At 37.0% G+C, this 21,131-nt stretch overlaps 4 protein-coding genes across 4 annotated transcripts; all 4 read left to right on the forward strand.

Moving 5' to 3' along the window:
- The first annotated feature begins 1,317 nt into the window (after window positions 1-1,317).
- On the forward strand, window positions 1,318-1,736 carry LOC115631801 (extensin-1). The gene has a single exon (XM_030528640.1). It carries the CDS (start codon window positions 1,374-1,376, stop codon window positions 1,602-1,604), a length of 231 nt encoding a protein of 76 aa, XP_030384500.1. The 5' UTR covers window positions 1,318-1,373; the 3' UTR covers window positions 1,605-1,736.
- A 3,402-nt stretch (window positions 1,737-5,138) lies between these two features.
- Window positions 5,139-5,615, forward strand: LOC115631846. The gene has a single exon (XM_030528689.1). It carries the CDS (start codon window positions 5,174-5,176, stop codon window positions 5,456-5,458), a length of 285 nt encoding a protein of 94 aa, XP_030384549.1. The 5' UTR covers window positions 5,139-5,173; the 3' UTR covers window positions 5,459-5,615.
- Window positions 5,616-6,308: 693 nt separating this feature from the next.
- On the forward strand, window positions 6,309-6,939 carry LOC115631802 (forkhead box protein G1). Its single transcript, XM_030528641.1, has one exon. The coding sequence runs from the start codon at window positions 6,383-6,385 to the stop codon at window positions 6,698-6,700; it is 318 nt and encodes a 105-aa protein (XP_030384501.1). The 5' UTR covers window positions 6,309-6,382; the 3' UTR covers window positions 6,701-6,939.
- Window positions 6,940-9,928: 2,989 nt separating this feature from the next.
- LOC115631866 lies at window positions 9,929-10,383 on the forward strand. The gene has a single exon (XM_030528714.1). It carries the CDS (start codon window positions 9,960-9,962, stop codon window positions 10,284-10,286), a length of 327 nt encoding a protein of 108 aa, XP_030384574.1. The 5' UTR covers window positions 9,929-9,959; the 3' UTR covers window positions 10,287-10,383.
- The last annotated feature ends 10,748 nt before the right edge of the window (window positions 10,384-21,131 follow it).

A 21,131-nucleotide genomic window follows, 5' to 3' on the forward strand; every position in this document is an offset into this window, starting at 1 on the left:
CAAAGCCTTAAATCCAAATACGTCTTATGATTGTTACTGATTGGAGCATCGCAAAGATTTAAGCTTGGCTGTACTGAAAAAAACAGAGATATTTCCACTGAACGCGCTGGAACACCGGACAGCTGGCTCACAAAAAAAGACAGACATAAGCCAGTAGACTAGCCACTGCAACGACGTCATTTTTTCGGTCTTTTCATTTGAACAACATACTATAACACCGAGGTATACTCTTCGTAATCAAAAGTGATTATTTAATTATTAAAATCAACTTACAATCAACTTACATTATCTAAACAGGTAGAAAAAACAGTAATAAACAAATGATTGAAAATTGTAAAACAGCGCTGTTAATAAAATATTGTTAGGTTCTTCAACTACTGATATTCAAAGTAAAGCTCGTATCTTAAAATCTGGCTCTTTAAAATGTAATGCAATGCAAGGAAGCAAAGCCTTTCTTCTCTTCTCAAAAGGTTCAAAAAGTTTTTCAGAAAGGTTGTGAAAAGATTTTATTTTCTGTTTTTAATTTATATCTACTAAGTACTACATTTTTTATACTTTGTACCCGAAAGGATAAATAGAGTATCTTTCCGCAAAATATCTATGACACCATAAAGCATATACATATACTATATTCTTAATTAATATGACACGAGAGAGCTAGAACTTTCTAGATCTTCCGTTCTTCTTCTAACCCCTAGATTTCGGAGTCGACCAGGCTTAGACGGTAAGGCTCTTTCTTGTTAGTAAATGTTAAGTTTTTGGGTATCCAGAAATCACTTCTCCAGTTGTTGCCAAACTACATATATATATGTACATGAATGTTTGGTGGCAATGGCAATTGATCTAGACATCGTTTCATATTTATTTAGTATCTCTACAAAATATATATTTTTTTTTTAAATTCGTATCTATGAAATATGTTTCTTCTTTTATTTTACTTTCATAATAGAAATCTATAAATAATGTATGTAGAATGCACCTCCTTCAATTAAAATGTAGCCATTTAAATAATATAATGAAGAACCAAAACAAAAATATGGACTCTCACGCTTTATTTAATGCATATATTTATCATATAGAGTGTTTTTGGTGTACACTGACATGTAGGTAGTATATAAAATAGATTGTGAAATGTTTAATAACGAACATTTCATACTGATATCAACTAACAGCGATGAGTCAAGAGCATAGCCTCACACATTGCGTATGAGTAATGCCAATAAAGGGGGAAGAATCGATAGAAGCTTAGAGCTTTTTAATGCTGCAAGTTTCATTTAGCAGTGGTGCGATTAAATTAGTAAGCATTTGAAAGGTAACTCGTTTAGACGTGTTTTAAGAGTTCGCTTGGTTAAAAAAAAAAAAAGTACATAGCTATGCCACCACCGCACGATCATCACGGGCCGCCTCCGCGTCGCGGACCCATCATCAAGGTACAAATTGCTCCGCCATGGCCCAGACGTCATCACCATCCGCCACCACCACCGCCAGTTGTGGTGGTACAGCAACCGCCACCACCACCGCAAACTGTCTACTACGTCCCAGCCGCCACACAACCGCCGCCCCCACCACCAGGTGGTCACTACCACAACCCGCCGCCCTACTAGACCCTGGGCGAAGCGCAAAATAGCCGAACAATGAATTTAATTTACCAACATTTTAAATTTTAGTTAAATATTCTTATATGTACGCCTCAATTTTTGCCAACAATAAACCAATCGATTTTTATATATATTATACATACCTCATATCTAAATTCCAAACTTGCTCGGATCGCGCAGCTGTTGAAGCGCTCCTTATCTGAAAGATAAGGGCCTATCGCAGACACTTAGCTGATAGGCTTGACTGCACTTGTAGTTCCAACGATTTGTAAACAAATTTCCGAAGTTTTTGGCCCTCCAAGTCAAATCCCTAGAAAAATTACCACCTTCTACATAGCATATACACTAAAACGTGCTAAATATATTACTTATGAAAAAATCAATTATACTTGTAATTTAATGAATATACTATGTCTTTCTGAATTGTTTATAAAAAGTGGACAAACATATATCTCGTATAGTATAATTATCAACTTCTTTTAATCTAAAAAGAAAAACATTTAAAATAAAAGCAAAAAAAAAAATTGCTAAAGATATTTGTTTTAATCGCCAAATTTTAAAGTGGACCATTTGAAGATTATTTCATAAAAAAAATTGAATTGTCACATTTGAAAATTAGACTCACCAATTTTTTGGCAGTTTGTATTATTTATTATTAATATTGGGCTGAGTAGTTTTCTTGAAGCCTTTTGAATTTTTTCACCCGAAACTTAAAAAAAAATTAAATGTTTATACTTGTAGATTTGCATAGTATAAGAATATATATGTAAACATTAGCTTTGGGGGGGTTGTATGTTTAGATCCCAGTACCCTTATGTCGGTTTTGAAAGCAAAAACAATTTTGCATGTTTTGCGAAAACATTTGTTTGTGATTTGAAAAGAAAAATGCCAAATATTTTTGTTCGCATATGCATACGACTGTACGTAAAATGTCGGCAAAGCAAAACACTCTTTGTTTTCTGAATTACGTTCGCCCTAATTCGCTCAAAATGTGAATGGACTAACTAATTTACTAATTTTTATAAATTACCTGCCACTAAAGTGTAGTCAATATATGTATATGTTTATATAGTATATAATATAACCCGTACTATATATGTACTATAATCAAAAAAAAAAGTTGATTGAATAAGGCAGTGCGTGCAGCAGACGAAACATGATTGTTTTTTCTCATTTTAATACACGTACTATATACAATGTACTACTCGTGAATAAAATTTAATAATTATAACATGGGGATTCGTGCAACACTTACGCTTATCTTTGTTGAAAGTAATTATTGACAAAAATGCTATCATGAACAAATAAGTTATTATTTTGTTGTATCAATCGCAAATTTGATTATGTTTTATAATTTGTTAAGCATATTAAATAAGTTGCAGGAATCTCCTTGTACTACTACAGAAGTATGATGACAAAAATTTGGAATGTTCTTGAAAGAATGTTTAAGAACAAAAGCAGCGTTAGAATTGTCAGCTCTGCCTTCTCTGCATGGTTTGGTGATTAGTTAGCAAGTGGGCGTCATTAAAACCACTTTGGATATTTAAAATGTTTTGCTTAATGGAATGCGGAAAGTAATACGTTTTGGGGAAAAAGAATTGTAAATCAATAGCAAAGAACAGGTGTGTAATAAAAATAAAAGGAGCAAAAATAATTAATTTAAGCGGTAAGTTGCAACGTAAATTTTTTCGCACTATCATACACGTATACTTATGTCTGTATGTACATACATATGTATATACATACATACATACATATATTGCCTACATATCTATGCAAAAAGATGAATGAGGAATTAAACAGTAAGTGAGACTATTTTTAACTAATTTAAAAGACTGGCAATTAGTATTTTCGAATGACTATTTTAATAAGAAAAGCAACATCAACAACGCAGGCTTCAATCTAGTCGCGATAATTTTCTGTAAATGATTAGCAAATGATTTTATTGTATTATAGGAAACCGAAATATCCGTTAAACGGATATTTCTGCTCACACACAGCCACGCATAAACATAGGTGCAGAGTGTTTCAAAGTCGAGGCACCAGACTTTAGCTTTTCCACTTGTTTTTATAATCTTTGCAGGTACATTTTATGATAAAGATAATTGTGCAAATGAAGCTAACATATTGAAAACTTTAACGCATAAAAATAATATGAAAGCAGCCACAAGGTCTGAGCAGGTCAGCAAGCATACTAATAAAAAATAAATTGATTATTGCAGCTGAATCTTTTGCGGATTTTGGATCAGAGCACAATTAGGTAGAAAAGTCGAATGAAAGCACAGCTGTGCCGCAGACAAAGCAAAAACGCCTTAGCAGTAAGAACCAAAAATTATAACATTACATGAATTACATTAAAAAATTTAATGTTTTTTCCCAAAGAAAAAGTTCAAACATGAATTGATTTATTTTAATTTGTTTTATTAATTTTTGTTAATTTTATATACAGCATCTTCGTTTGGCAAGACACAACTCATTCGATTCTCGCCACGGGAGCGAAAAGAGATGGAAGTGGCTTTCGGTAATTTGGAATCATTAAAAAGATTACCTAGTTTAGCGGAGTGCATTAGTGTTATTGTTGCATCAAAATTAAAATTAAAATTAAATTAAATTAAAATTAAATATTGACATGTTGTCCAAGTTGCACAAATCAACAATTTGAAAAGATTATATAATCTTTGGCTAATGTTGCGGATAATCCCTTCCGTGTTTTCTAATATATTCAATCAAGCATATGAAATCAAGTATGTTTCCAAAAACATTTTGTTGTTAGAATGATATGAAAACAAACTTTAAAATGGTTTAAAAAATGTTGTTCTTTAAAATAAAAATATATTTATATATAGATGTAGTTATTTTTGGAATAATTAAATTGCAAATATTAATTTTAAATATATATTTATTATATTAAAATACTTCTAAGCTAAGAGTTTAGTGAATAAGCTATGAAAAATAAAAGAATTTGGCAAACCATTGATACATCTACGCAACAAAAGCTCATTTACCTTGCTTTTAAGAGGAACTAAAACTATAATTCTTAGTTGTTGATGGGCACTATTTTCATCAACCAGTGGTATATATAAGCTTATGGATCGGGACACTTAAGTTTTCTAATTAACTAAATCCACTAAATGAAATTGTTAATATAGACAGAGGAAATTCCTGTTACTCTTTAATAAAATCATGCAAATATAAACAAATTCTTGTTTTACGAAAGTCAGATACATAACACGTCCAGAAGTTGACCAAACATCTAAATTCGTAAGTGGATAAGCAGGCTTTACTGTATTTTTGCTTGTGGTTTTTCATATTCACACGCAATTATTTATTTATTTATTTTCCGTAATGCTACATGTTCGCTCATAGACTATGAGTAACCTCAACCTTATGTCGATTGCTCGCTTATCAGGCCACTGGAATAGATAGGCACATAGGCGTAGGATTTGATTGAAGACAACATTGCTGGACTGGAAATGAAATTGAAACCCGTATAGATAGTTAAATGCGACGCAGTTAGCGTGTGGTGTGCTTCAGGCACAGACGTTAGTAGTTCGCATTTTTATTGCCAAGCCATCATGCGTGTTTATTATGAGAATTCATTTGGCTATCGTCCTCGCCATTGCCATCGTCGTCCAGGTCTCGAGATTGATTTTGTCGCCGGCTATGGTGGCGCATACTATCAAGCGCCGGCTCCTAGGACTGAAGTCGTAGTCGTAAACCCACCCAACAACTATGCTGCTCCAGTTCCTCAGGTGATGCCCCAACCCTATGGAGCGCCTCCAGGTGTGGTCTACCAGCAGGGCTATCAGTATCAGCAGTATCAACAGCACTATAACAATCCACCCTATCCCAGATGGTAGACAAATGGGCTCTCAGGCCAATGAGTGCGCTTAGAAATAATCAATAAATATTTATTTTCAACAGCATTTCTATATGTAAATAAGCATTGTAACGATATCAATTGTATATGTTTAAAAGAGTATCAAATAAAATTTATATAATCAGGGTTCAGGGAAATCTGCAATGTCTTTATTAATGGAAAAGGAACTCAACAGATTGCATTTAGAAAATGCCATTACCATGACAGATATATTATGCTTAAGCAGCTATTTTAACAGCAATTGATCAGACAACATACTAATTATTTTCCGCTCTAATTTTGGCTGAACTAGAGTATTCATTAGTATTCCAACTATCTTTTTAATTTCATTTCAATGCATTGAATTGAATGGAATACAAATTCTACAGAAAGATGATTTAAGTTGTTCGCATTTTTGAAATAGTTTTTAAGTTTCAAACAAATATTCATTGATTTCAAATGGCTAATGGCGATTTAATTGCGCTTCGAGTGTTTTGGCATTGCACTTAACTTTGTGACGTAACAAAAATGTTATCGAAGATCTGCTTTTTGCAAGTTTAGGGGATTTTATTGGCATGACTCATTGCATAAAGACAATGAAGTTGCAAGTAAAATCCACAAGAACAACAATAGCCTGCACCTGATACTCCACCCTCTAGCCTCGCACTCTGCCTCTTATTGGAAATATTTTATCTGTTATCGACTATCGAACACTTTTTAAGCGCCTGCCAAGATAAAACTAAGCTACTCAATCACCCGGTTTCAGCAAAAATACCCAAAACAAGTGACCGACAACACAGGTGTCGGGCCTTAAATAGTTAACGATGCCAGGCATAAGACATCAGTGCAGACCAAGCGCGGCAAAAGCCAACAACGAACCGCTTGGATATCTAAAATCGAAACATATATTACGAAAGTTTTCAACATGCCGATCTATATCGAAGAGGAGCGCAACCGTCATCACCACCACCATCATCATCATGGAGGCCCCATTGTGGAGGTGGACATTGTTCCGCCGCGCATACCCCGCCCCGTGATTGAGATTGACGTGGGTGGACGTCGTCCACCTCCAGCACCCATCGTCGAGGTAGTCACACCGGCTGCCGTCTATCAGCCACCCCCACGTCCCATTATCGAAGTGGTGCAGCCCCCTAGGCCACTCATTGAGGTCGACATTGGCGGCCGCCGCCGTCCACGTGAGGAGATCATTGTGGTGCAACAGCCCCCACCACCCAGGTGGTAGACTCCTGCTACGAACATGGATGTGGAGATGAACGTGACCGACCAGATTTACGGCCCTTAATGTGCGACTGACAGTTAATTGAATTCTGTTTCAAATGTTCGTTAAATATGTTAAATGCATTTTATTTTAATTGAAATTACATTTCAATGTTGAAGTTGAGCTGCAGAGCGAAAGATTTATTTATGTTAATGCCAGAAATATGAAAATTAAACTTCTTTTTTTCAAATGTTGTAAATAAATATCAATGGCATTTTGTAATCCTCGGCAATTATTGTCTGTTTGAGTGCGTGCAGAGATTTAGTTCGAAGGTCGCTGAACTCGATTAAGTTCACTGTTAAAAAACATGTACTATTATTTATTTTAATTTCACATTTTTATGCCAATTCGATCAACTTTTATTGCTGAAATTGGAGCATATGGGGGGTATATACTTGCATATCAGGTATTTTCTGTAATAATTGTTAATAAGACTGTAATATACGAGTATGAGCTAAGTTTCCCATAACGAGCAGTTATGGAGGCTCTCCGGACGGACAAATGCCTAAATCGCCACTAGACTGTGCATATACATACCTGTCTACATACATTCTTCTTACAGTATAGCCTCTTATCGTTTGGATATATCTTCCAAATCTAAATAAAGGTGTTTGTTCTTTTAATAATCGACTTAAAAAAAGGAGGAGGATCTCAATTCGACTATATTTTTTTTTAATGTTTGGTACCTCTGAACTTTCAATTGGGTGAACCGATTCTGATGATTTTTATACCCTGTACCCAAAGGGTACAAGGGTATATTAGTTTAGTGCGAGTGCACATGGAACACACAGAAGGAGGCTTGGTAGACCCCACAAAGTATATATATTCTTGATCAGCATGACAAGCCGAGTCGATATAGCCATGTCCGTCTGTCCGTCTGTCTGTCCGTCTGTCTGCCCGTCTGTCTGTCCGTCTGTCTGTCTGTATGAACGCAAGGATCTCCGAAAGTATAAGAGCTATAATAACCAAACTTGGTATACAGATTCTCCTGAGACCGAGAAAGGACAAGTTTGTTCATTTTTTCTGATCCACCCCCCCACTCCCCCCCTATTAACGATTTTCTATAACTCCCGTAATTCTTGGAATTTTCAACTAAAATTTGATAGTCACATTAGGTTAGTAATAATATCCGTATACCAAGTTTCATTATGATAGAATGATCGGAGAGAAAGTTATAGCCCTATAACCAGGCCCAATGCACACATACATACATATGTACATGTACACAAACACGCATAAGGAACGATTCTGATGTAAATGTATCTATGCATGCATGGAATATTTTATATTTAATTTAGTTAATTAATTAAATTAATTTAGTTAATTAATTAAATTAAATTAATTAAATTAATTTTTTGTGGGGTGGTACAGGGTATTTCAGAGTTGAGCCTGCTCGACTTTAGCATTCCTTTCTTGTTTTTTATTTGAAAGCTGTCTCTTCCCATGCGGTCCCATTTAAATTTGATCCACTTCTGACATGAGAAAACCATATAAGTCTTAAGGATAAGGATATGCAAATACTGAATCAGGCATTAACTACGTTAATTTCCAATAACCATCTTTACAGAGATATACAGAGATATTTTGACAATTCAATCAAGATGATTTACACTGGATTAGCGACTGCTGCTTCTGTATTGATTGTATTAGATGCCAAGTCTCTTTCTTTTTTTTGTTGTTGTTAATATTTTAGTTGTAATACATGAATTATATAAATTATGGTCCTAACATTCCTACGAATTTTGTTTGATACTATTGACTGAGTGGGAATTTTTTAAAGTAGAATTTCTAAGTACTCCGATATGTTCAGAATTGCTCTGAAAGTTAACATTTTTCCTTTCCAATAGCCACTGCTTTGTGACTTTGTTAATTGTTGCTGGCAATTCGGAAAAGGTTAGGACGTTCAGTGCCGTCTATCTGTAAAAGGACAGATTAAAGTCAAAAAATCAAGCACACAAAATTTAAATTTAATTCCATACAATCATACTTGTATGTGGGATGTTCACAAATTTATTTAATACAATGGAACTATAAATGTTTTATTTACTTGTATTTAATGACAATGTCTAGCAGAAGGGCAAATAATATTATATATTATTGTTATTTGACTAGATTTCTCCTTCTTAGGCTTTTCTAGCTTATAAGAGGCTTTATATAATTTTATATATTTTCCTATGTCGACAATCAATGTTTGTTGACATAAATAGCTAAAAAATGATGAATTGTAATTTAAAAAATTATACGCTTTAGTTTACAGAATTAGAGTAATTGGCACTACACAGGCAGGTTTAATTATGCTGTTGAAGTATTTAGAATATAGCCAATATTTTTTGTGATAATAAGAAATACATTTTTAAAAAAAAAACTGAATCTTATTTCGTTCCCTCATCCTCTTGTGAACTCAATGTTAAACATGTGTGAGATTGTGGCCGCAACACGTCAATAAGTTGACAGCAGTTGGCAAAGGAGATTTAAAAAAGCAAGTTGACCAGCCCAATTAAAAACCATTAAAGATATAAAGTGAAGTTTTTCAACTACAGATGTTTGTTCTTAATTAGTAATTATTGGTTTTTATTTCTCCTTTTATATTGTTCTTGCTTAACAATCTGTCCGACTACATTGAGCAGTGAACCGAGATGGTGTTTCTGGCGCTCATTATATTCAACCAACCAATAGGATTTAGATATTAGATATTATTCTACTTTTATAGCCTTCTTTAATACTTACCTCACACATTTTCCTTTTATTGATTTTGTCTCTATTGCCCGATAAATAAGTAGTTCATCACCCCTTGACTTGCAGAACGACAAGGTTTTGTTCATTACACTTGGAAAAGACTCTAAGTCCACTACATTAGCCTGGGCTGAGTCTCAATTGCCTATGACTCAATAATGAAGCTAACAAATCTACACTAACTTATTAGCATACTTCGGTATACCGATGTACATATGAGTCATAGCTTCAAGATGCCCCCCATATTTTAGTTTGAGGCAACTTTCAAGGGCTTGCGAGCTTCTCTGGCCGATGAATCACGGCAACTTGATCCATCATTGTGTGATCGTAGTGCGATAAGATATCGATAGGCTTATGTCCTACACCATTTGCCCCATCAAAGTAATTTACGTTATAAATTAAGTGGCTCGTACCAAAAAGGCATTCAGTAACCGAACGTAAACGCATCGAACGAAACCGAAATCGACACCAAAAGCAAACAATTTTAATAATGGGCGACTATCAGATAAATGTGCACTGCGAATGTTACCATCGTCGTGGATTGCTCTACCTAGCCCGCCCCTGGGCGTGGGGGCGTCCCTGTCGTCGTTGCCGTCGCGGTCAAAACGTGATCGTCGTCACCCCCTCGGGGGCGCAACCTCATCTGACTACCGTACAAGCTGTTGCCCCGTTCCAAATGGTGACCCCAGCTCAGACCACCAGGCCGATGCCGATGCCGATGTCGATGCCGCCACCGGCGTATACTCAACAAGATGCCTTCGAGGTGATGCCTTCGGCCTTGCCGCCCAAATACAACAACGCCGTCGCCGCTCACTAAATGTTGTAATCAAAAATATGCAAATATGGAGAGTGTTGCACAGTAGTTTTGAGCCTGTGGGCTGACATTTAAATAAATAGCAATGCAAATGTAAAAATTGAAACTGTTAAAACTTTGATAAATTGCATGCAAACAAATGTGGCAAGTGTTTTAAATGCCACACTCGTATAAAACAAAAGGGCTAGCGGTGAATACAACAAATACAGACTCGTGCGGACTGCTTGTTAAATTAAAATTAATTGGCTACACTAATAGTGTTGCCAACTACTTTGCGCAATTAAAACAAATTGGACGTAACAGATACAAGCCAGACGTAGAGGTAGAGAAGAGAAGAGAAGAGACGAAACGAGACGAGACGAATGAGGAGCAAGCGTCTGGCTAACCAGGGACAGGTCCTTTCCCCCTCTCCAGAGTGTGCAGAGTCAGTGCATGTTGGTGTACTTTCCTGGCCACAATCTGCCCTTTGTGTGGATGTATGTGTATGTATGTGTGTGTGTGTTTGTGTGTGTGTGTGTGCGTGCAGCGGCGGTTGCCCTTTTCCCCTTTACGGTGGGGTTTAGTTGGTAGTTAGCATCATAAAACTTTTCCGCACGTCATAATTCATGTTAAACTCGTCGACCCCTTGCCCTCCACCTCCCCGCCAATACGGCTCTCACCTGCACACGGCAGTTGTGTGACCACCTCTACCTCATTCATTCATTTGCTCACTCACTCACACACTCATTCATTCATTATTAAAACAAAGCAACAAACACGAACACGGACACATGTAGAGACGGAGAGGCCAAGCAGCGAGCGATCCTAGAACTCAGCTTGTTTGGCTTGGCGCCTAAAGCTATACCCCTCACTGCGCCTTACCAGCTACATGCCCTCTGCTCCCTACACAGTACACTGTGCAAAAATTCTGTTTATTGCACTAAAACTGAACGTCGACAGTCCTATGCCTCCGATTTCAATCAGACTGCAAATTGTAATCAAAGGGCACAGAACTAATTAGGTAATGAATATATGTTTAAATGGTAGATCCAGCTTTGGAAAACCTACAAGTATGTTCCAAACGAATCCAACGAAATTTTAATTTATTTACAGCGTAAACAATTACAACAGCAATGGAAGGCCAATATATAGTATGCACGTTAAATATTGTATTATAAAGTAAACGGAACTTTCCGGTTAGTATTAATGGTAGCCCCATTTATAGCACCCTAGATGGCTTCAGTGTTTTGCAGAACTTAGTCAACTGGGAGGGTCAAGTTGGAAAACCTATGGCCACAACATCAATATTGATGAAGCAATTTCTGTGTTTCATATGGTTTTTCCTTTTCAGGATTAGTCTGAGTTTGTGGTTTTTACGCGATTTGTTCGATCAAAATTGACAGATGACCACATTTTTTTTATATAAAAACTATTTTTTTATTCCTTTTTACTCCACTTGGGAGTTTAGGGCTTCTACAAGTGTTTTCCATCTAACTGTATTTCTTTCTGGCCGCCTGTCTAGCAGTGTGTGGCCAATCCACATCCATTTCTTCTTCCTTATCTACGGATGAATTGGAGACTCACCAGTCAAGCTCTACAGGTCTGCATTATTCTGTTAGGCCAGAATATAGAGCATATAATTCTGAGGCATTTGTGTATAAATACCTGCAGCTGTTGGACCATTCTTTGTGTGGTCAGCCATAAATTCGTACTATGCTTTTTAACTTTTTGCAAAATGTGTCTTTGAAATACAACAATAAGATAGAAAATACAATAAAATAATATGCTAAAGGACATCCCTGTGCTTAAACAAATCGTTGTGTAAACTCCATAGCCGATCAAATTGAGGGCAAGGATAGCTAACGATTAACACTAGATCGACAGCTTAAGAGAGCAATCTTCATCTGCGATAAGTAGGCGGCGCATCTCTTGCGCTCTCACTAGGAAAACTTAGAGTTTCCTCCAGGGATACAGTATGTGACTGAAGGTGGGATATGGAAAACCAAGGCAAATCGACATAAATCAAAGCAATGACTCATGTCACATTCACAATTTTATTTAATTTTTGACACACATGAGAGTTTATAAACTGTGGTTTATCATTGGTATGCCTGAAAATTCGCTTAAATAGTTTGTGTTTAATTATTTTGCTCTGTGTTTTTATTTCGCAGTGCTGTTGCGCCTCATCAGGCGTCAATTTGTGTTGTTCTTATAAACAATGAAAACGATTTTCACAACAAGAATTACAGCAAGCAAGCAAGCAGCACAACTACAATGGCAGCTCCGAAAACAAGGTGTTTCCGACAATTTTTGCAAGGCAGCTTCGCGCTCCCATCCCCATCTCCCCATCTACCAATCCCTACAATTTGCATGCCGAAATGGCATATTTTTGCGGCAACATAGATGTGCGTCCTCGCCTTTCCCCCACAGCTCATGCCACTCCACCAACTGCCAGTGCAAGCCCAAAAATGTTGTTTGATGATTAGAGAACTTGGCCCGGTCTGTGTGTGTCTGTGTGTGTGTATGTGTGTGTAGGAGGCGCTTTCTTTTGTTTCGAGAGCCCCTGCAGCTATTGTCTGGCAATGTGTTGCTGCACTTTGAATGGCACGCCCCCTACAACCAACAGCCTGCAGCCTGCTTCCCAGAACCCGCAGGGCACCTGCTGAGTCCGACTTAGGACATGTGTGAGGAAGTTCGTCGTTCGCCATGATACGACGACGATATTATTTTCTAGGTTGCATTCTTTTGCGTTTTTTGCCTTTTATTTCCTCCTCTAGCCGGCCATTTTTAATTGTTCTTCCGGCAATTTTCACTCTATTATAAATTTATTTGTGTGCAAGGCACGCCATTTGCCATTTTGGCTCTTGTCGCCGTTTAGAGGGCGCCCTGCACCCACAATTGTAACATCCATTGCCACACCCAAGACTTTCTCATGCACACCGACGATTATTCTCAGTCCGATCATTGCAAATCATAGCCAAACTAAATTACATTATAGTAATAACTGCAGACAGACATAAATCTGTGTGTATGCCTGCCTGCCTGTCTGCCTGCCTGCCTGTCAGGTCTCAATCAACGTCGCCCATTCCCCAAACACAAATTTACAAATAGCTAAATTAACAACTGGCAAATTTTAAACAAAATCAAAAGGAAACCTTTGCCGGCAAAACCTCAAATGTGAACATTTCCAACGACACATTCTGAATGTGATTGTTGTTGTTATTACTGTTGCCACTGCTCATTGAGGCATCCACATACTACACTACACTATACTATACGTATGTATGTATGTACGTATTCGTATTCGTATAAAGCAACACACGCTCAGTGATTTTAAGGCCTTGTCTGGCTCTTTAGAATGCCGTCTCCGCTGGCTTTGGCATCAGATTCAGAGTCAGATTCAGCATCGACTTCATAGTTCAGCCCCAAATGCATGAAATGTCTATTTTAATCCGGAAATTAAATTCCATTTAGAAATTTCGGTATACAAAACGAGAGCGCCAAGGGTGAGTTAGCAATAGGAGCCTGAGAGTGTGGGCGGGTACAGTAAAACCTGCAATCTGCCGAGCAGTTAAACTGGAAAACATAGTTAAGGCCTTGTTGAGTTGTTTGATTGTTGTTAGTTAGTTAGATTAATCGCATTGACAGTTTTCTTCACATATATCTTATATATGATACGAATATATATATCACTGAACTAACAGGAGAACAAAATAGATTTTTGCTGATTGTTTTTTTTTTATGTTAACCATGATGTTAACCAGCTCGCCCGATCTATGTGCATATGTATCTGAATAATTTGTGTCTCAATGACTGTTTTAAGCAAGCAAGTGCAAGTCAGACTGGCAGGTGAAAATCAATGTGTCTCCTCATGCTGATCAATAATACTATATACTCATACATATGTGATCGCTTTTTAGTGGCACTTTTCAATCAGTTCTATTCTATTTTAAACCCCATTTTCATTTTTAATATTGACTTTGAGTAAAAAAATGAATTCCTGTTATTTGCTTCAAAATGAACGACCAACTAGCTAGGCTTGACAACTTAACTCGCGAATTATCTGCAGGAGAACCATTCCACATTAAAGATCTAGAACAGGTGTCAAATTTAAAAGCCTGATCCTGATATAAGCGCAGATTAAAAAAGCCATGAATGGGTTCTTCTACATATTATGAATAAAATTCTTAGCACAACTCTTCTTTCTCTATTGCTAAACGTTTTCTGTGAACGATTAACACCAGATAAACAACTTTTGATTACTTTTGTATTACTGGTATATATCTATATATAAGTTACTGCATTTATTGTTATTATGTTATTACTATATATCTGAAATAAATAATAAATTATGAAAATTATGTCTGAAATTAATATGAAAATTAATAAATTATCTCTGAAATTAATAATAAATTATGAAAAATTATATTATATTTTCAATTAATACACTGTGTTTCTTTATTTTAAATTTGTAAAATATAGTAGAACAACTATTCCTCACAATTTTGAAACATTACTTTTGTATATAACTGAAGGCTTACAATAAAATCTCAAAAGCAGTCCGATTGACTGTCATCCACTAGGTTGAAAACAATTTAATTTAATCTTCGGACTCCAATCGAATCAAGTGAATTTTCATTTGACTTTACAAGTATATGATTAATCGGTTCTCCAGAAACAAATCGACATCTAGCAAACATCAACCAAATCGATTCTGATTGCAAGTCTATCACTTTTTAATTGCTATCAGAAATGCTGGCCTTCCGTGTTTTTGCAACTTTCGAATTTCTAATCAAATTTGTTGTTTGATGTAATCTGTAATTTGTGGCATGGAGAATGCACTGTAGATGCCTCTGCTCCATTTGTGCTCGATCCGAGCAAACGGAGCATAAAAACGGGTTGGCATTGGCCAACTCTAGTTACCAGAAATTCCATACAATTAAAGCCTTTACATGTAAAATGCAGGCTTTGGAATTATTTGGCATGCACGTCAGCACTCAAGGTGACATCCGAAATCCGAGCCTAAAATCCATTTTTGTACGCCAGCCAATTTATTATCTGCTATGCCTAGCTGTGTGTTTGTGATTCTGAAATTCAGCTGCAGTTTTGTGGGAGGGGAGAGGTTATGGGTTGACATAAAAAGTGTCAACTAATCAATGGCTATATAAAGGCAAACAACGGGTGAAAGGTGTGGAACAAAGTACCCCTCGCCCCGGCCGACTCTAATGCGCAAAAGCCATTTACTTCATTTGTTTTGCGTGCGCAATAAAATTTTTATCATTCTTTATTTGTTTGTTTTCGAATTGTAAACGTGTGTGCGCGTTTAAAAACGCTACGAAACAGCGTGTGACTAAAAGCGCGTGTAAACGGCAATGGTTTGGGCCAATGTGTGTGCAAATGTTTATGGCCTGTTATTTGGGCATAAAAGCATTTGTACCCGCACATATATCAGTCCGTGTGTGTTTCTGTGGCAGGACTCTTGTTGAAGTGGAATGCGGAAAAAAACGTGACACTTTTTATGCGAAACGCAAAAAATTATCATTTGAAACAAAGCGCGAACACACCACACACACACACACACACAAACCAACACTCATTCTAAGAGACAAACAGAGCAATGAAATTGTCAAAAATGTAAAACGACACGCGCATCAAACAACAACAAAATGGCTAACGGAAGTAGCAATTGTTTTGCTCAAAGAAAAAAATTTATGTGAGCAATTTAGAAGCGGCAAGTCATTTGGAATGCCTGAAAAAACAATGCTGCACTTAGAGAAAAATATATAGACACATTCTAGACCAATGAGGCTTAAATTTGTAATAATGTTGTATATAATATTGCTAACATTTAATCGAATTTCCAATCTATATCGAACTTAACTCAAGCCCCATGGCGTCATTTATGCTTTAATTATTTTATTTGGTATTCAAAATATGAAAGTAAACTAACCAACTAACTTATAACTAACAAAAAAAAAACATTCTATATAATTCTACATTGAAAATAGTTTTAAAGTTGTTGCAATATTCTACATCTCCTTTATATGAAATAATGTTTATTTCATCTTTTCATTACACTTTTTGTTTTATGTATGTATATGATCCGCATGATGAGACGAATCCAAATCGTAATATCCGTTTGTCCGCCTTTTTCTTATAATACAAATTAAGGAGTATAACCTTTTCTTATTTTATAATATCTTGTGCTAACTATGCACTCATATGTTGTGCTTTGCTAAGTAGCCTAAAGGATGAGATTTTATCACCGTAGAGGGACTTAAAGTTTTAAAAATTGTAGACGAGGTTAGTCATAGAGCGAACAGGATAAATGAAAAGGTCGTATTGCGTTTATCACTATATGGTTTTTATTTCGCTTTAATAAGATAAAACTAAGTCGACAAATACAAATTGGCTTTTTATTTAGTATGGGAATGAGGCACAAATTTTATAATAGTTTCCAAGTTTTTCCAATGTATTAATGTATTAACGAGCTTATGAGTTGTCTTCATCTGCACAAAAGAAATAATCTCCTATATAAGTATACTTAACCCTGCATTACGAAAAAGAACAAGTAAAAAAGCTAAAGTCGGGTGTCCCGACTTTGAAATACTCTGTACATATGTTTACAATAATTATAGAAAATAAAAAAAATTAAGAAAATAAAAAAAAAAATTTGATCGATTCCAAAATATACATTTTCTGCGTATTCACATAAGGCATCTGAGACTAAAATTTGGTGTTCCTAGGTCTTATAGTCTCCGAGATATAGGCGATTATACGAATGGAAAATCGGGAAAACCCCCATAGGGGGGAAGTGGGGGGGAAAATCAAAAAAATAAAACAAACTCGTATAGAATACACACATAACGCATCTTCGTGCAAAATTTGGTGTCTCTATCTCTTATAGTCTCTGAGATCCAGGTGTTCATACGGACGGACAGACGGACAGACAGACAGACAGACAGACAGGGCTAGATCGACTCGTCTCGTCATGCTGATCAAGAATATATATACTTTGTGGGGTCTGCCACGCCTCCTTCTGCCTGTTACATTTTTCAGCTCCCGCAAACCTAATATACTCTTGTACATTTCATGTACAGAGTATAAAAACTTTGTGCCTCGATCTATATCTCGACTGTATTACTACAACATTGATCGATCGCATATGATTTTATCAGTAAGTGCTCAATTTTTCTGAGTGTAGAGAACAAAGCAGAGGGAGTGGGTCGCATTGCGAGCGGATGATAACGATAGTGAACACATGCAGTCGAAGTTAATATCGAAATTATAGCACACGCTTAACTTAAAAGGTCGACGAAGTGTTTTTCTGAGTAGTCACTTAGTGAGCCAAACCGTTAACCCTTAAGCTGAAGCGGCAGCAGGACACGTGCCCCATAATACAAACCGAAGTCACAGGCGAGAAGGTCTCAATAGCAGCGCGTGACGCAAATTGCTAAAAAGTAATGGCAAAACGAATGAAAAGCAAATGAAAAGCGAACGAAACGCGACCAACCTTATAAGAAATGTAACCGAGATGTTGACTGCAATTGGTGGCTTGTGGGCGGCCAGCAGGGAGGGGGCACGGGGCATGAGGCATTGCCCGTACGGGTGCAACGTCAGTGACCGGAAATGTAAAATGCACTTAGCGCTGCCGTGGCCTCTAAACTTCAAGACTGTGTGTGTGTGTGTGTTAGAAAAAATATCGCTATCAATAAATTCGCACGTAGCTCGAAAGGCAAGGACGGAGGGGGGGAGGGAGGGGAAGAAGGAGAGTTGGTACAACCAGCTAGAAATAATTGCAGCATTGCTTTTCCTAGCACTTGCAATTTAAGCTTTGAAACAAACAACCAAGTAGAAGAAGTCGTAGAGTTGGGAGGTAGAACCTGCTGCTTTTAACAAAAATTTGTTCATTGGAAACGCGTGCGAAACGCGCGCGATTGAGTTGTTGGAGGAAGGCATTACAAATCCATTTAAAACGGCTTTCTACTAATTGCTATAAATTCGTCTAACAAATTTCTGTCCATGCGAGTACGTGAGTATATATATGTGAGGGTGTATGTGTGTGTGTGCGTGTGCGAAAAACAAAGCCAGCATTCTTGTTGCTGTTTCATGTTATTGTTGTTAGCATCATAAATCACAAACATGTGCCTATCATGCACACGAAAGAAGGACGATGCTGATGCTGATGCTGATGCTGAATGTGGCCATAAATGGCCAAACAATGAAGGCACAGAGATAGAAATGACCAACCATATAGAAAATACATATTATACGAGTATGTATCGCGAGTCTATGAAAACAAAACCCAAATAGCAGGAGCTGGGCTGGAGCTCCACAGCAAATAAATAGAATAAATTACACAGCGAAAAATGTTGCCATAGAAAAATGATAGGCGACTGTTTTTGCTGGGCAACATAAAACAGATGCATCGTACAATTGCACTGTGGCACAAATTGATTGCAAATTGGCACAAAATATTAAATATTTATAAGCGGATGCATTTAAAAGAGAGCATCAAGAAAATAGCAATATACTCTAAGATATTGGTTTAGCAGCAAATAAATAGAATTAGCAGAATTAATAAATTAAAAGAATTCGATAATCAAACCATTTTCTATTTCAAGCTCAGTCGGTAAAGACTTTTAAACTAGCCAGAGGTCGAACTAATTATTATTGAAATCCTGAAGATACTAAAATTTAAATTATTACTAAGCAGCAGGACTAAAGAGCAAGCCTGATTGGAAGCTATAATCTACATTATTTTAAATTAAAATTTAAAAAGCTATGTGCCGCATACATTTAAATTTTATTTAATAAGATTTTTTTTATTTAATTACTATATAGAAAGATTTAAATTATATTACAACAAAGATAAAAAATAATATTATGTTATAATTTCAATTTTAAAAAAGAAAAGCCTCAAAAATAACTGTAACTTTGTCATTTGGCCAGCCATGCTCCGATTGACAGCCATATGTGGTCAGAGACATTATAGAACTAACAAACTTTAAATAAAAATACTAGAGAGGAAAACTTAGTTCTACTTAAGAGCTAATTAACTAAATTAAGCAGCAGAAAGAGAAAAATAAGTGAGTAGTATTGAAAATAGTTAGCAAACAAGCAGCTTAGTGGGTATAATTATTTGAAGCATGGTTGAAAAATAAAACCAGCATTAGTAAGCTAAGCAAATGAGTCCCACCGTGCAATGGGGTTCTGAAAGATGTTGGGATTGAGTTCTGGTGGTTGTGGTTTGCGTTTTAGGCTGGATTGGGTTGGATGGTTCGCGCACTCATCATTTATAAATGCCCGCGAGACTTGGCGTTTATGGTCGTGGTAAATGAAGTTAGGCCGACCAAAGCAAGCCTAACCAGAACAAAGCGGGCCAGAAGCGATAGCGGGGGCTCAGGGAGAACTACGGCAAGAGTGTTTGTGTTTCAGCAAGACAAGAGAGAGAGAGAGAGAGAGAGAGAGAGAGCGGGAGAAATGCGAAGCGACCAGAACAGGCTGCGGCTAATCGCGTTACAATGAAAATTGATGATGATGCTTCAAAACTGAAGCGGCACACAAGCGCGGCCGGCATATTTGAGCTTCACACACTACACTCACTTACTGCAAAATGAATGCATTTGTTGTAGATTTTATTGTTGTTGTTGTTGTTGTTTCTATTGCTGTTGCAACCGCCCGCTATGTGGGTTGCAATTCAATTACCCAAAAACAACGCTGAGCAAATATTGTCAACTGAGACCAGAGCCAGACAATTGCAGCAGCTAACAAAGTTTTGGAAAAGCGAAACGAAATCAAATACAGGAAGGTGCAGCAGCAGAGCGAGGAAGGTGGCTTTTGGTTAGTCTGCTGGCTACTTAGCAGCGAGCGCAAAAAAGTGCGCTATAAAAATAAATCGTTGTTTGCCAGTCTGCGTGCGTGTGTGTGTGTGTGTGAGCGCCAACAACAATTGAGTTAAAAATGTGGGACACATTTAATTGAATTGAAAATCTAACCAACTTTCAGGACAACACCCCCACCCCCTCCCCCTCCCCCTACATTCCAGCTAACCTAACCACTCGCTTGAACTGGATTGGACAAACACTTAACGCTAAAAGCCTGCTCCGGTGTGCAGTTAATATGATGACGCTTAAACATGGCGCAAAAGGATTTTGTTTCCAAAGTCAATTAGAACAGCCATGGCCAGCGGCTCTCGACTGCTGCTGCCGACTGCTGCACATTTGGCCGCTGGGCCCAAGCGGCTGCATACTATATTTGTTGGAGGCCGCAAACACGGCACAAATTTCAACAACCGCGCCGGGCGAAATTGTGTTTGTCTTTGGCATTTGAATGCCTCAATGCACTTTAGAGCTGTGTTTTGGCCACGGGCGATGGCAATGTCCTCGTCTCCAATTTGCGCTATTGATCAGCTCATTTTGTAGCCGGAGCGACAAGTGGACACTGCATACAGACCTAGAACTAAGGGCAAGCCTTACGCGTCACAATCGTCGATGCGTTCGACTGTATGAACACCGAAATCTTTTTAATTTCAAGTATTGGAACCACAGGACTTGGCATGTATGTACATGCTCCCCACTATGATTCAAAGCGAGTCCATGAAACTAACGATGTTTTCACATAACTGAGTCAAATTGTCAAAGTCGTAGTACTGTGAGCTGGACTGGCTAATAAATCTTTCTCCACCGGGTCGGAGATTTATTTTTTTTTTCATTTTTTCATTTATATTCATGAATTCATTTCATTGCATTTATTCACAAAAATAGGCTCATAAATTTGTGTGTATCTATAATTAGTTAATAATAAATAGCACAGATTATAAAACCTTAATTATATATAAATTAATTATATATAAAGTGTGATTTTACA

Source organism: Scaptodrosophila lebanonensis, unplaced genomic scaffold (genome assembly GCF_003285725.1).
Source record: "Scaptodrosophila lebanonensis strain 11010-0011.00,11010-0021.00 unplaced genomic scaffold, SlebRS2 tig00001412-arrow-pilon, whole genome shotgun sequence".
In the NCBI taxonomy this organism is placed as follows: Eukaryota; Metazoa; Arthropoda; class Insecta; order Diptera; family Drosophilidae; genus Scaptodrosophila; species Scaptodrosophila lebanonensis.